Source organism: Protobothrops mucrosquamatus, unplaced genomic scaffold, assembly GCF_001527695.2.
Source record: "Protobothrops mucrosquamatus isolate PMUCROS unplaced genomic scaffold, P.Mucros_1.0 scaffold2357, whole genome shotgun sequence".
NCBI classification, from domain to species: Eukaryota; Metazoa; Chordata; class Lepidosauria; order Squamata; family Viperidae; genus Protobothrops; species Protobothrops mucrosquamatus.
In genome coordinates, this window is record NW_015388435.1 from 30830 (window position 1) to 43720 (window position 12891).

The 12891-nt window shown below is 45.8% G+C and overlaps 2 protein-coding genes across 2 annotated transcripts in view; both read left to right on the forward strand.

Moving 5' to 3' along the window:
* LOC107295479 (delta(3,5)-Delta(2,4)-dienoyl-CoA isomerase, mitochondrial) overlaps positions 1 to 2500 on the forward strand; it is a 9392-nt gene extending 6892 nt beyond the window's left edge. Inside the window, exons 6-7 of the mRNA XM_015824794.1 lie at positions 923 to 1140; positions 2349 to 2500. Coding sequence (XP_015680280.1) covers positions 923 to 1140; positions 2349 to 2456 — 326 coding nt within the window. The 3' untranslated portion in view covers positions 2457 to 2500. The remainder of the gene's footprint in view (positions 1 to 922; positions 1141 to 2348) is intronic.
* Positions 2501 to 6415: 3915 nt separating this feature from the next.
* The window catches only part of LOC107295480 (galectin-4-like), a 30295-nt gene continuing 23819 nt past the window's right edge, over positions 6416 to 12891 (forward strand). Inside the window, exons 1-5 of the mRNA XM_029285858.1 lie at positions 6416 to 6460; positions 8529 to 8617; positions 9446 to 9647; positions 11197 to 11331; positions 12098 to 12127. Coding sequence (XP_029141691.1) covers positions 6416 to 6460; positions 8529 to 8617; positions 9446 to 9647; positions 11197 to 11331; positions 12098 to 12127 — 501 coding nt within the window. The remainder of the gene's footprint in view (positions 6461 to 8528; positions 8618 to 9445; positions 9648 to 11196; positions 11332 to 12097; positions 12128 to 12891) is intronic.

Below are 12891 nucleotides of genomic sequence, written 5' to 3' on the forward strand. Positions count from 1 at the left end.
TTTTTTCCCCCTTTTCCGGCGGGTGCCTTACCTCCCTTGGGCTGGGCCAGCTGGTGGTCGGCCTGCTCCGTCTCTGCCGCTTGCCAGCTACGCCTCGGCCGGCGCAGGGGGCGGAACCACGCATGCGCGGCGCTCCCGGGCAGGGAAAGTCCTCGACTTACGACCGGTTGGGTAGTCCTCGACTTACGACCGGTTTAGTTCTCGACTTACGACCGGTTTAGTCCTTGACTTACGACCGATTGGGGGGTCGCGGCATTAAAACGGTTGAGAACCACTGCCCTAAATATTGTCCGAGTCTTCCTGCCCAGTTGCAAAAGATTCTCACCTCCTCCCACTGAGTTCAATCCAGATGTTTCCATGGATGTTTGCCTTGCATTCTCCTCCCCACAATTGTCTTGCATTTAGTCCCACGGGATTTCCTGGCTGTTTTTTTTGTTTTTTTTCCCCTCCATCCGGGAACTAAGCAGGCTTAGCTTTCAAGACCGGGCAAGGTTGAGTGAGGCTGTCTTCTTCTGAAACAACTGCAACCAGGGGGTGTGTATTAACCCCATCAGCTTTGCTGGCTGGGGAATTCTGGGAGTTGATGTCCACAGCTCTTAAAAGTTGCAAAGGTTGAGAAACGCTGAACTAAAGTAGATTGAGCAAGACTGTTAAGGTTTTTCTCCAACTTCCCCTGGGCCAGGGGTAGGCAACCTTGGCTCTTTTATGACTCATGGACTTCAACTCCCAGAATTCCTGAGCCAGCAAAGCTGGCTCAGGAATTCTGGGAATTGAAGTCCATGAGTCATAAAAGAGCCAAGGTTGCTTACCCCTGCACCTTGGGCTGAAAAAGAGGCTTGGCTGGTGCCTAATGCAGCCATTCCCCTACCTGGGGCCTTGAAAGTTCCTTAGAACGTCATTCCTTTGAACTCCCAAATCCAAGACTTGCATTCTCAGGCCGGAAGAAGCTGCCACAACCTCAACAATTCCTCTGGCTTCGTTTTCTCCAGCCGCGTGTTCCGAGATCACGAGTCGATGCTGCAGGGCGCCTTTGATTTGGCCACCGAAATCGCCTGCCGGAGCCCAGTCGCAGTGCAGGGCACGAAAATTAACCTCGTTTACTCCAGAGACCATTCCGTGCCCGACGGCTTGAAATACATGGTGAGCGGTGGGTTCTCCGAATATGTGCAGCTTGCGGTTTGCACGTTGGGAGGTCTCGGCCTTGGTGCCAGATAACGGAGGACAGAATGACAGACCGGGAAGGGACCTCGGAGGTCTTCTAGTCCAAGGCTTTTCAACCAGTGGTACGGGTACCTGGCAGGTGGTACGCAACCATCCTAGAGGGGAGGGGAATGAGCTGAACTGGTGGCAGCTCCCCACAAGCCTGAGCGAGAGACGGTGGAGCTGCAGGGCTGTCAGGGCTCAGCGGAAGCACCAGGACTACCTGTACTGGAGCTCGGCGCTGATCCTGGTGCTTCTGCTGAGCCCAGAAGAAGCGCCGATGAGCATCTCCAGGATCTTGTGAATTACATTCAGATGCTTGGCAACTGATTCATATTTATGATGGTCACAGTGTCCCAGGGTCATGTGAAGTGACCAAAACCTGCTGCAACCACCCAGCAGACGGGGGGAACCAAAACCAAACACCCCCCCATCCTACCCCTGCTGCCAATCCTCAACAGAAATGCTCACAACAATGGAAACCTCGGACAGGAGGAAGAGCGCGGCCAGGCGGGCAGGCAGGTGTCTTGCTCGGCTGTGGCTTGGGGGGCGCTTTTTTCAGTGCCATTGTAACTTCGAACAGTCACTAAGCGAACTGTTGTAAGTCGAGCACTACCTGTACTTCATCACTTTTTTCCTTTTTTTATGGGTCAAGTTTCTGACACCTTGCTAGGCAACTGGTGGTACTCGGATATTGCCATATCCTAAAAGTGGTACAACGGGTGGAAAGGTTGAAAAACTCTGTTCCAGTCCAACCCCCTGCTCAGGCAGGAAGCCCTATTTTATTTGGAAAATGCATACGGCCACCTTTCGTAAACAAATAACTCTGGGCCCACAGCCAGTTTGTAAAGCTTCCATAAGCCAATCCAAAAGATAGGGGGAAAAAATTAGTGATTGTGCAGCCACAGAGGACGTCATAACTAACTTGCCAGTGGATGTGTTTGACCCCGTTTGCTTCCTGGCTCCAGTTCTTGCCCCCCCCCCGCTCGTCGAGAAGTGGGGGGGACCGTCCTCTAGTTCCCCCAACCCTTCTCCGACATAAAGGTCCCGTCCCGGTTCCTCACTTTCACGGGGAGAGGGACCTTCTACGACCCCGTCCTTTCCCTTTTAGTGACAGAGATTGAGAAGGAACGTAAGACTAAAAGGAGATCCGATGGACCTTGTACTCGTACGTTCAGACCGAGGACATCATCAAGTCCGCTCAAGCTGTGATGGAGAAGAAGACCCCCAAGCAAGTGGTCTATTCCAAACTGTAGATGGAAGCCTGTGCCTGCCCCGAAGCAAGGGCTGTGCGTGTGTGTGTGTGTGTGTGTGTGTATGTGTCACACACTCCTGCTTTGCAGGGGCCAAGCCTGGTGCCTGGGTTACAGCAAGACGGCAGCCTCAAGTGCCTTTGAATCACCCACCGCCCGCCTGCCCTTTGTGGCTCGCCTGTTGATCCTTTAGGGGCGCTGCGAAGCGAGAACCCCCCCCTTTTTTTGAAATGGGGTGCGTTTTCCAAAGCATGCAGGTTAGCAACAGAAGAGCCTATTAATATAGACGGCGAAAAAGTTGGTTTTAACGAAGATTAAATCCTGTTTTAATTATGGCCTGTTTGGGCTTTTTATTTTGTACTAGCTGTACCCGGCCACGCGTTGCTGTGGCTCAGTCTGGTTAAATGGAAAAGAAAGAAAAGAGAAAGCGCACGTTTGTGTTGCTTTCCAACAGATGGCGCTGTTTTTCAAAAAAAGCATGTTTTTACCTGTCACAGGTGTGACATCTATATAATAGTAGGTTTATAAAAACACGCACGTATTCGAATGCAACGTTGTGTCAAAATTTCAAAGCAGTCGGTGAAGAACTTTCGGAGATTTAAGATTTTGAACAAACGAACATTTACATTTTTATTTATAGATATAGATATAGATAGATATATTCTATATCTCACCTGCTATTCCAAAAAGCCAAGCCCCGTGCTGCTTTTTTTCTTCTCTTTTTCCTTTTAAGGGTTATGGCTGTGAATTTACAAGGTGATGGAAGGTCAGCCAGAAAAGGGAAAAGTAATGGAAAACTCTCTTCTGTTTCACTGCAGACAGTTAAAAAAAAAGTCAGGAGGAATCTGGTAGCATGTTTTCCGAGCGGCAAATTTTATTTACAAGCAGAAGTTTTGTTGAGTTGATGCTCAGAAGTCAGAAAGAGACCAACAGTACCTTTACTAACTAGCATGTTTTATTCCGAGGCAGACTTTTTTCATCAGGCTATTTTATTTTAATTTTTTTATTGCTGTGTAGGCTACATGTATTTCCTCCTAGCCTCTCTGCAAACCAAAGTGATTCTAAATGATCGTCATTTATCTGTTGCTGCATTATTAGAGCAGGGTGAGCAACCAGGAAGAAAATTCTGGGTTTGTGGGCTTGGGGCTAACTTCAGAAATGGAACGAGCCCAGGCCTAAACAATTCTTCCTGCAGGAGCAGTGTGGAAGCCAGCAAGAGTTTAACGATTCTGTTCAGTTGAAGAAAAATTGGGGGGGCATTTGAGAAATTAAGTGCTTTATAGCTGGGCGTGGACAGAGGCTTCTGCTTCTGCTACCGTTTGCGGTATCCTCTTTCATCTTGCCCCCATCCTCCTTCGATCACTTGGGCACAGAGACGGGTCAGAGTCCAACCGGCAGGGCGTAGCTGCAAACGCCGCGCATCCCTTCTCTGTCCCAGCACCATCCTGCCCTCTCTCCCAATTAAACCGGACCGCCCAGCCCTCTTGCGTCCCCAGTCACGCTCCACAAAACCGTCAGCTTGCTTAGTCAGGCATAGCCCCCACTTTGCGAAACTTGTAAAATTATTTGCTGACCACTCCTTCGAGGGCCGCTCCCCTACCTTCGGCCCTCTGCAGACCGCACAGCCACCCGTTGTTCTAACCGATGCCCCAGTTAGAGGCTTTTTATGAGGCTGATTTCCTGCTGGTCTCGAACCAAAACCGGGCAGGGCTCAAATATTTGCTGGACACGTCTCCCTCTCAGTGCCCACCCGGTGACCGGTTCCTTGGTAAAGCTCAAGAGAGAAATGCAAGTGTGGGGAATGTTGTCCCCCGAGCCTCTTGGCTGCCCCAGAGTTGGTGGGGAAATGGGGATGGACTCCCAAGAATGATGACGGCCCCTCCGCCCCACAAGATAGATCGAACTAAGAAATCGATGCTCTTTTGATATTTCATGAAATGATATATTAAAAATGGATAAGAGGAATCTGGCACGTCTTGAATTTGCTTCCCCCTCTGTCTTTTGTGAACTTACCTGGGGGCTTGTCTGAGATGCTTCTCACCTGACTTCACCTGGGTTGGGCTGAAGCCCCTAATAATAATAATAATAATAATAATAATAATAATAATAATAATAATAATAATAATAATAATAATAATAATAATAATAATAGAACACCATCGGCATTGACAAATTCGCTATTAGTCAATTGCAAAAGGCGGCCTTACTAGGAACCGCTTCCATCCTGTGACGATATCTGTAATACCATCAAACATCTGCCTATCCCAGGTCCTGGGTAAGGACTCGATAGGTAGACAAAATGCCAAATCCAGTCTGAACATCTGGCTGACTGTGCGATGATCCATAATAATAAAATTGGAAGGTACCTTGGAGGTCATCTAGTCCAGCCCCCTGCTCAGGCAGGAAACCCTATCCCATTTCGGACAAATGGCTGTCCAGTCTCTTCTTAAAAACTTCCAGTGTTGGAGCATTCACCGCTTCTGGAGGCAGGTGGTTCCACTGGTTAATTGTTCTCACTGTCAGGAAGTTTCTCCTTAGTTCTAGGTTGCTTCTCTCCTTGATTAGTTTCCATCCGTTGCTTCTCGTCCTGCCTTCAGGCACCTTGGAGAAGAGCTTGACTCCCTCTTCTTTGGGGCAGCCCCTGAGATACTGGAACACTGCTATCGTGTCCCCCCTCGTCCTTTTCTTCGTTAAACTTGGCAGTGGCTCTTCTCAAACAATACGTGGACACGATCCCGGGAGACGGGGGGAAGAGCCGCAGACCAGGCAGTGCTCGGATGAGAAGCAATGGGGGGGGTGTCTGGCAGATGCCTCATTATGGACCCTCCCTAGTTTCTCGGACTGCAAAGGCGAGGGGGGGGGGTTACTTTCATGTAATTTTGCAGTAACGTTCAAATTAGAACTTTTTTTTTAAAACATATTTTGGTTTTTTAATTCTTAAGAAAAAGTACTCAGGACACACCGTGGTGTTTGGGTAATCAAACATTCAAAAATAAAAGCGTATATAAACAACTCAACTCACATTAACTGTCCCCTCTCCATTTCCCTCAAATAACATAATACGTATAAAATATTCCATTTCTAAATTAAATTTCTATTACTACTAAACCTGTTTTAAAAACTTTTTATCAGTTTACAATTACCACAATCAAATTTTAACTTTAAATCCACAAGTTATCAATTCAGGTGTCCCTTCCAGATGTATTCTAATTCTTAATCTCTCTCGTCTCTAATTTTATCACCAATCTCATTTATTTCTTCTTCCACTACACAATAGATATCCTAGTTAAAATAAAATCTTAATCTACCCTATACGTGTATAATCTCTGATTTGCTTCTTGTCTGGACTACCTTGCAGAGCTGACATATTCCTCATGTCTTGCTTGATGGCAGTCCCTCTCCAGGAAACACAGTTGTGGGAGAAGGATAGTGAAAGAACAGTAACCTTTATATCTAGGCAGAAATCCCCCCCCCCCTTTAAGTATCTGTGCCATCCACACAATTGATAAACCAGAGCTGGTTTGGAGTTAAATTTGATACCATCCAATGAATCTTTTTGCTTGTAAGATTTGCTGGGTGAGGTGGGGAACTTTTAAAATCTTACAAATCCAGATTAAATTAAACTTTCCGGTCTTCTTGGTTTACGTGCAGCGTAAGTTTACTTCTGTTATTAGAACCCCCATCGTCCTATCCCGCATTGTCCTGGCCTGAGTGAGAATTCTGAATTTGAAGTCCGATTTGTTGGAAGCACCAGGCTGAGCAAGGTGGGGCTTTATAGGAGAGGTCACCTATTTCCTACCTTGTCCAGGAAATAGAGCAGTGGCCTCTATTTGTCAGGGCAGGTGGGCTGGTGCCTCTGTGCTCCACCCTTTCTTCCTCGCTTCATATAAAAGCAATAGTTACGGTTGCCTTGCTTCTCACTCGGGCCTTGATCAGGACTAGCGGCTTGAAACAGGATCGACATGGCTTTCTTTCCAGCACCCGGCTACATGCCTGTTTATAACCCGGTAAGTGTCTCTCCCACCTGGTTTTAACCTATCTTTGCGACAAAATTATTAATACACCGGATGGAGAAATGCTGAAAAGTGGAAGGATGGATAAGAAAGATGGCAGAACTGATCTGTTTGAATCGGGGATAAAACAGTAAGTACTTCTATAAAAGATTGGAAATTGGTTATGGACTCTTTTTTTGCTGCTGAAAATGGACAAAAGCGATGTCTGGATTTGCTGGTTGAAAAACGGCCTGAATGTGGGCTATTCTAATCTAAGGTAATGTTCTTACGAGACAATAAAAATGTGGGCTATTCTAATCTAAGGTAATGTTCTTACGAGACAAAGCCACTTTTTGGTGGCTTCTGAACTTGGTTTCCTTCAAGCTGGGAGAACGCCACGGATTTGAGTTGAACCCTGAGCTATGTCTATTTTCTTGGGCTAATAAGTTGGTTTGTAACTGCTAAAGAAGGTTGGAAATCTCTCATTTAATCATCCTTTTCTTTTGGTCTGTTTCTGCTGTTCGTTTTTTTCTTTTACGTTTTTGTCTTTCTCTTAACGTTTCTGTATTTTTTCGTGTTTATTTTGATAAATAAAGGGACAGTGGGATAAAAGAAATTTGAGATTAGGGTAGAAAAGTAATGTGAGAAGCCGTCGGAGGCAAGACCCTCCCTCCTTCTCTTGTAGGTAAAGGAAGGGAGGGGGGGGGACGAGCATTCAGCCTTCGAAGTAGACCAGACTAGGAAACCATGTTAATACTACTTTTAAAGGGACAGAATCGTGCTGGTCTGAAAGTGACAAGCAGGTGTCAGCAACAACCCCCCCCCAGCTCAGAGACCACCAAGATCTCCACAGTTCAACCCTCAGCTGTAGAGGTTCTCTTCTGGTGGAAGAAATGAAAATGCCCATTATTTTTCAAAATACGTTGGCCAAACGTCCTACGCTCATCGGGGGGGGTGTTCAATTCTCCTCCCCCTTTTCAATACAGTTCCTCCCATCCCATTGTGCGGTTGCAACAGCCACCTCACCCACCCACAGATGAAACACGGTTCTCCAATAAAAGCTGCAGAAGTGCAGAGGGAAAGGTGCCACCAGCACTTGTCCCAGTTGGCACTTGTTTCTCCTTTCCCTAGCAGTGTTTCTCCACCTTGACCGTTTGTAAGATTGACAGCAATATACAAGCTATATCTAAGGGACTTTTACCTGCCAGTTTTGATGTTTTCATTAATAAACTTTAGTTGGTAGGTTCTAAGGAACTCTGGCTTGTTTCGGGAAGCATTGTGGACAGAAAATATTCTGGGACAACCAACATGTTCACAGCCAACATCCATGACAATTGAACATTCTCGTCAAGAAATAGGAATTAGTAGCGGCTTGAGCTACTAGTTTTAATATTAGTAAAATGCTCTCCATGAGGAAAATGACAATATCTGCACTGCCATGTTCAAAAGTGTGGGGGGGGGGGAGGAAGAGAAGGGGGAAGAAGGATAATATGGTCTCCTTCCCATTTTGCCCTTGGAAGTTACAGAAAAAGATTAGAGGTACTTACAGAGTTTTCAGCTTTAAGGAGATTTTGAGCAAATTCTCTAGTGTGTCTGTGGTTATTTCTGTAGAACCAAGGTCCCTGCAAAAAAAAAAAAAAAAAAAAAAGACATGGAGACTTTTCCAGAGATAGGGAGAGATGGACAATTTGCATTGCTGGCTGTGGAATTCTGGGAGTTGAAGTCCACATGCCTTAAAATGGTCAAGGTTGAGAAACACTGCGCCTAGAGGTTCCTCCGGTGCATGGAGAGATCTGATAAGAGTTTGGCATCCAGCCAGCCTTGCTCAATCCACTGATCACCCATAAAGCAGAACCGGTCAGCGGCTGCAATTCTGGTGCTTCCTCCACACCTTCGTTCCGCTGCCACATTGGGGGGGGGTGTTTAATCCTTAGCAGAGGCCCTCCCAGGAGATCTTGGTTTGACTCAGAAGCCACCTGGAAAGGCTGATCCAAACCACAGGTTGCAGTCGGCTGGTTTGAAGGTCAAAGTTGTGTTTTGCAGTAAAATCACTGGCTTCATTCATTTGTTTTCTGTCTTCCAGACTCTCCCTTACCATCAGCCTGTCCCGGGGGGACTCCATCCTGGGATGTCTGTCTACGTGCAGGGCAAAGTGCCCAAACATACCAAGAGGTAATAATAATAATAATAATAATAATAATAATAATAATAATAATTTAATTTATATACCGCCCTTCTCCCGCAGGACTCAGGGCGGTGCACAGCATATTAAAACAGATACAAATGAAAATACAAAGATAAAACCCCTATAAAACCAAATTAAAAACCAAATATTAGAAGCTGTATTCCAATTTAAAATTATACTTAATGTGTGTTTTGGGGGCTCACAGGAAGGGCAAGAGCCTACCTTGCTCAAAATATTTCTCTAAAATATATAATATATATGGGTACTTTATACAGTCCAAATTTGATACCAAGATTATGGCAAAACCGGCATGGGTGCATTTGGACACGGACATGGACATTTTCTGCTCATCTGACTCCCAGGTGTTGGGTAGAGTTTTCACTCTGACCTCGAAAAGTCTTTCTGAATTCTTCAGATACCCCTAGTTCCATTTCCTGGTTCTTCCAACTCCAATGCTTAGGGGAGGTTCCTATGCCCTGAGGACTAGGGACTTGATTCTTGTCTGCTGGAGATCTCCCGTCCTGGTACTGTGCTAACCAGGCCAAGCCTGCTTAGCTTCTCAGATCCATCGATTTCATCTGGGAATCATTAAATGTTATTTAAATATGATAGCCCTACATAATCTTAGGCAATATTTTCTTAAAATATTATAAATATTGACCACCCAAGAGCACTTCCTTTATGTTTGTAAAAACTGGGTTCTAGCTTCACGGCGAAGGAGAAGCAGGAGGCAGAACTCTACTCCAAGGTTCCTGCACCTCCCTTTAATTTTCCTTTTTTTCCTTCTTTTTTTCCTCTCTCTCTCTCTCTACCAGATTCCGGGTGAACTTTGCCTCTGGCCAGCATGAGGGGGCTGACATCCCCTTCCACTTCAACCCTCGCTTTGATGGGAAGGACAGAACTGTGCTCAACACCTTCCAGTGTGGCAGGTGGGGAAACGAAGAGCTCCATAAGATGCCCTTCCGGAAGGGCGAGCATTTCGAGATCATCTTCGTTGTCAATGACGTTGGATACCAGGTTGGTACACCTTGGGGACACCAGGTTCCTCTTTGTTCCTCCACTTCCCCCCCCCCCCGATAAGATAAGATAAGATAAGATAACCTTTATTGTCATTTTTTTACTGTGGGCACAACGGCACACATCAAAAATGAAATTTAGTTGCCCGCTCTCAAAGTGAAACACATACATGACGCACACCTAAACATACTTTGAACAACATATGTACAGACCCACATCCCTACATATGTGTAGCAAATAAATATTAATTCACCCTTTGTCTGGAATGAACCACAAATTTATTTAATACCGACTTTCCCAACTTCATATCTTCCATATAGGGTTTAAGTAATCATCATCATCATCATCATCATCATCATCATCATCATCATCATCATCATCAGTGGACGTTTTTAAGAAGAGACTGGACAGCCATTTGTTCGAAATGGTATAGGGTTTCCTGCCTGAGCAGGGGGTTGGACTAGATGACCTTCAAGGTCCCTTCCAACTTTACTATTATTATTATCATCATCATCATCATCCCAGGTCCTGAGTAAGGACTCGATAGGTAGACAAAATGCCAAATCCAGTCTGAACATCTGGCTGACTGTGCGATGATCCATAATAATAATAATAATAATAATAATAATAATAATAATAATAATAATAATAATAATAATAATAATAATAATAATAATAATAATGCTGGAAGGGACCTTGGAGGTCATCTAGTCCAACCCCCTGCTAAGGCAGGAAACCCTACATACCATTTCAGACAGATGGCTGTCCAGTCTCTTCTTAAGAACTTCCAGTGTTGGAGCATTCACCACTTCTGGGGGCAGGTTGTTCCACTGGTTAATAGGCCTCACTGTCAGGAAATGTATCCTTAGTTCCAGGTTGCTTCTCTCCTTGATGAGTTTCCACCCGTTGCTTCTTGTCCTGCCTTCAGTCGCTTTGGAGAATAGCTTGACTCCCTCTTCTTTGGGGCAGCCCCTGAGATACTGGAAGACTGCTATCCTGTCCCCCCTCGTCCTTCTCTTCATTAAACTAGACATACCCAATTCCAGCAACCGTTTCTCATATGGTCTAGCCTCCAGACCTCTAATCATCTTTGTTGCTCTTCTCTGTATAGGTAGTTCTCCTTTAGCAATAACTGGGACCAGCAAGCTTGGTCATTAAGTGAAGTGGTTGCTAAGCGGAAACGTGTCTGTCTGTGATCAGACTGCAGCTTTTGTTTGCTTTGCAGACCTGTGAAGTTTGTAAGAGCCAGGATGGGTCGCGAAGTTACTATTTCATCACGGTTGTAACTGCAAACAGTCACTAAATGAGAACAACCTGTTGCTAAAGAAAAAAAAACACATTTTGGTCTGGGGGGAGAAAAGGTTATTGGTAAAACGAAGACCTCCCCCTTTTTTCATGTACAACTTTTGATCTTTTTAATCCCCTCGGTGGCCACTCTGCTCAGCTTTGGGGTGGGACGTGTTCCTGGCAAGAATAATCAGCTTTTTCCTTCAAAGAAAGTGGATCCTCTCAACTGAGCATCGATTCCTTTGGCTTTGCCCTCTGACAGGTCCTGGTGGACAGAAACCCCTTCTGTAGCTACGGGCACAGACTCCCCCCACAAAGCGTGCAGGTTGTGAGCGCTGATGGAGACCTGGAGCTGGAATCTCTGACCGTGATGGGAGGATCAACGATGGGAAACATGGTAAGTGTTTGTATTGACAAGTCGGCGCCTCCTGATCCTCGATCTCTCTCTTTGGGAATGGATTCTGGGTTGGTTCGATCCCACATTCTCTTTCTCCTCTCTGATCATTCTTCTTGACCCCCCTAAGAATGGCCTCCCCCTTCTGGGTCCTCAACTGACATGGTGTACATCTCTGCATGGTAGCAAGGGTCATCCTCGGCCCGGCAACTGAACTGGGAACAAATTTACCCCAGGCCACGGTCCTGCAGAGGTTCATCAAGCAGAGTTTCTCAACCTTGGCAACTTTACGTTGTGTGATCTCAACTCCAAGAATGACTTAGAACAGGGGTGTCAAACTGCCAGCCTGTGGGCCTGTTGCATCATGCAGAGGCCGTGCCCATCCCCAACTCCGGCAATGTGAAAAAAAGTCGCGATACATCGCGACACATCATGTGACATGGCGGGTTTGACACCCGTGGCTTAGAAGATTCCCGTGCATCTCTCCAGAACCAATCCAAGTTAAAAGTAACCGAGTTGAGCAAGCGGTACAAAGGCACCCATGAAGGCTTCAGCTGACCTGGGTGAATATGCCACACAAACTCATCCACTATTGTCTTCCTCTCCTTTAGGGTATGATGCCAGGCCCTGGATGTGGGTCACCACAACAACTTCCTGTAAGTACTCCGAAGGGAAAAAAGGGAGCAGCGGGCAAGGATATTCAGGGCTAGAGGTTTTGGGAGAAAAACATGGAGTTAACAAAAGCCTCTTTGGATTTCTTTCCCATCAGATGATGACATCCCCAGCAGTCTACCACCCAGTAAGTACAAAGAGATTTTCTAACCAAGCTTGTCTCTCCTTATATTAGCCTGAATTTGTGGAATGGGACAGAAACCAGGAGGTGGGCAGTTTGTGTATGTGTGTACAGGTAGTCCTTGACTTACAACAGTTCATTTGGCGACCATCCGAAGTTCAACAGCACTGTAAAAAATGACTTGTGACCATTTTTCACACCGACAACCTTTGTAGCATCCTCGTGGTTGCGGGACCAACATTCAGACACTCATAATTACGATGGTTGCAATGTGCCGGGGTCAGGTGAATCTTTGCGACCTTGTGACCAGCAAAGTCAATGGGGAAGTCAGATTCACTTAACAGTTGTGTTACTGACTTAACCACTGCAGTGATTCACTTAAGAGCTGTGGCAAGAAAGGTCATAGGATGGATCAAAGCTCACTTAACAACTGTCTTGCTTAGCAACAGAAATGTTGGGCTCGTTCGTGGTCATAAGCTGAGGACTGCCTGCATTCAGGTAGAATTCAGGGAGGCTTATATTTCCTGGTGTTTGGCTTGGAACATGCTCACTGTCCTAAAATTTATTTATATATTTATTATTTAAATTTATATACCGCCCTATCTCCCTTACGGGACTCAGGGCGGTGAACAGGCAATAATAAAAATCACAATAAATATTGAATAAAAAGCCTGCTCTAAAATACCCCATATAAAACCCCTAGCAAAGCCCAATCAAAACTATGCCAGGCCGGCCGCATGGAATAGATGGGTTTTCAAGGCTCGGCGGAA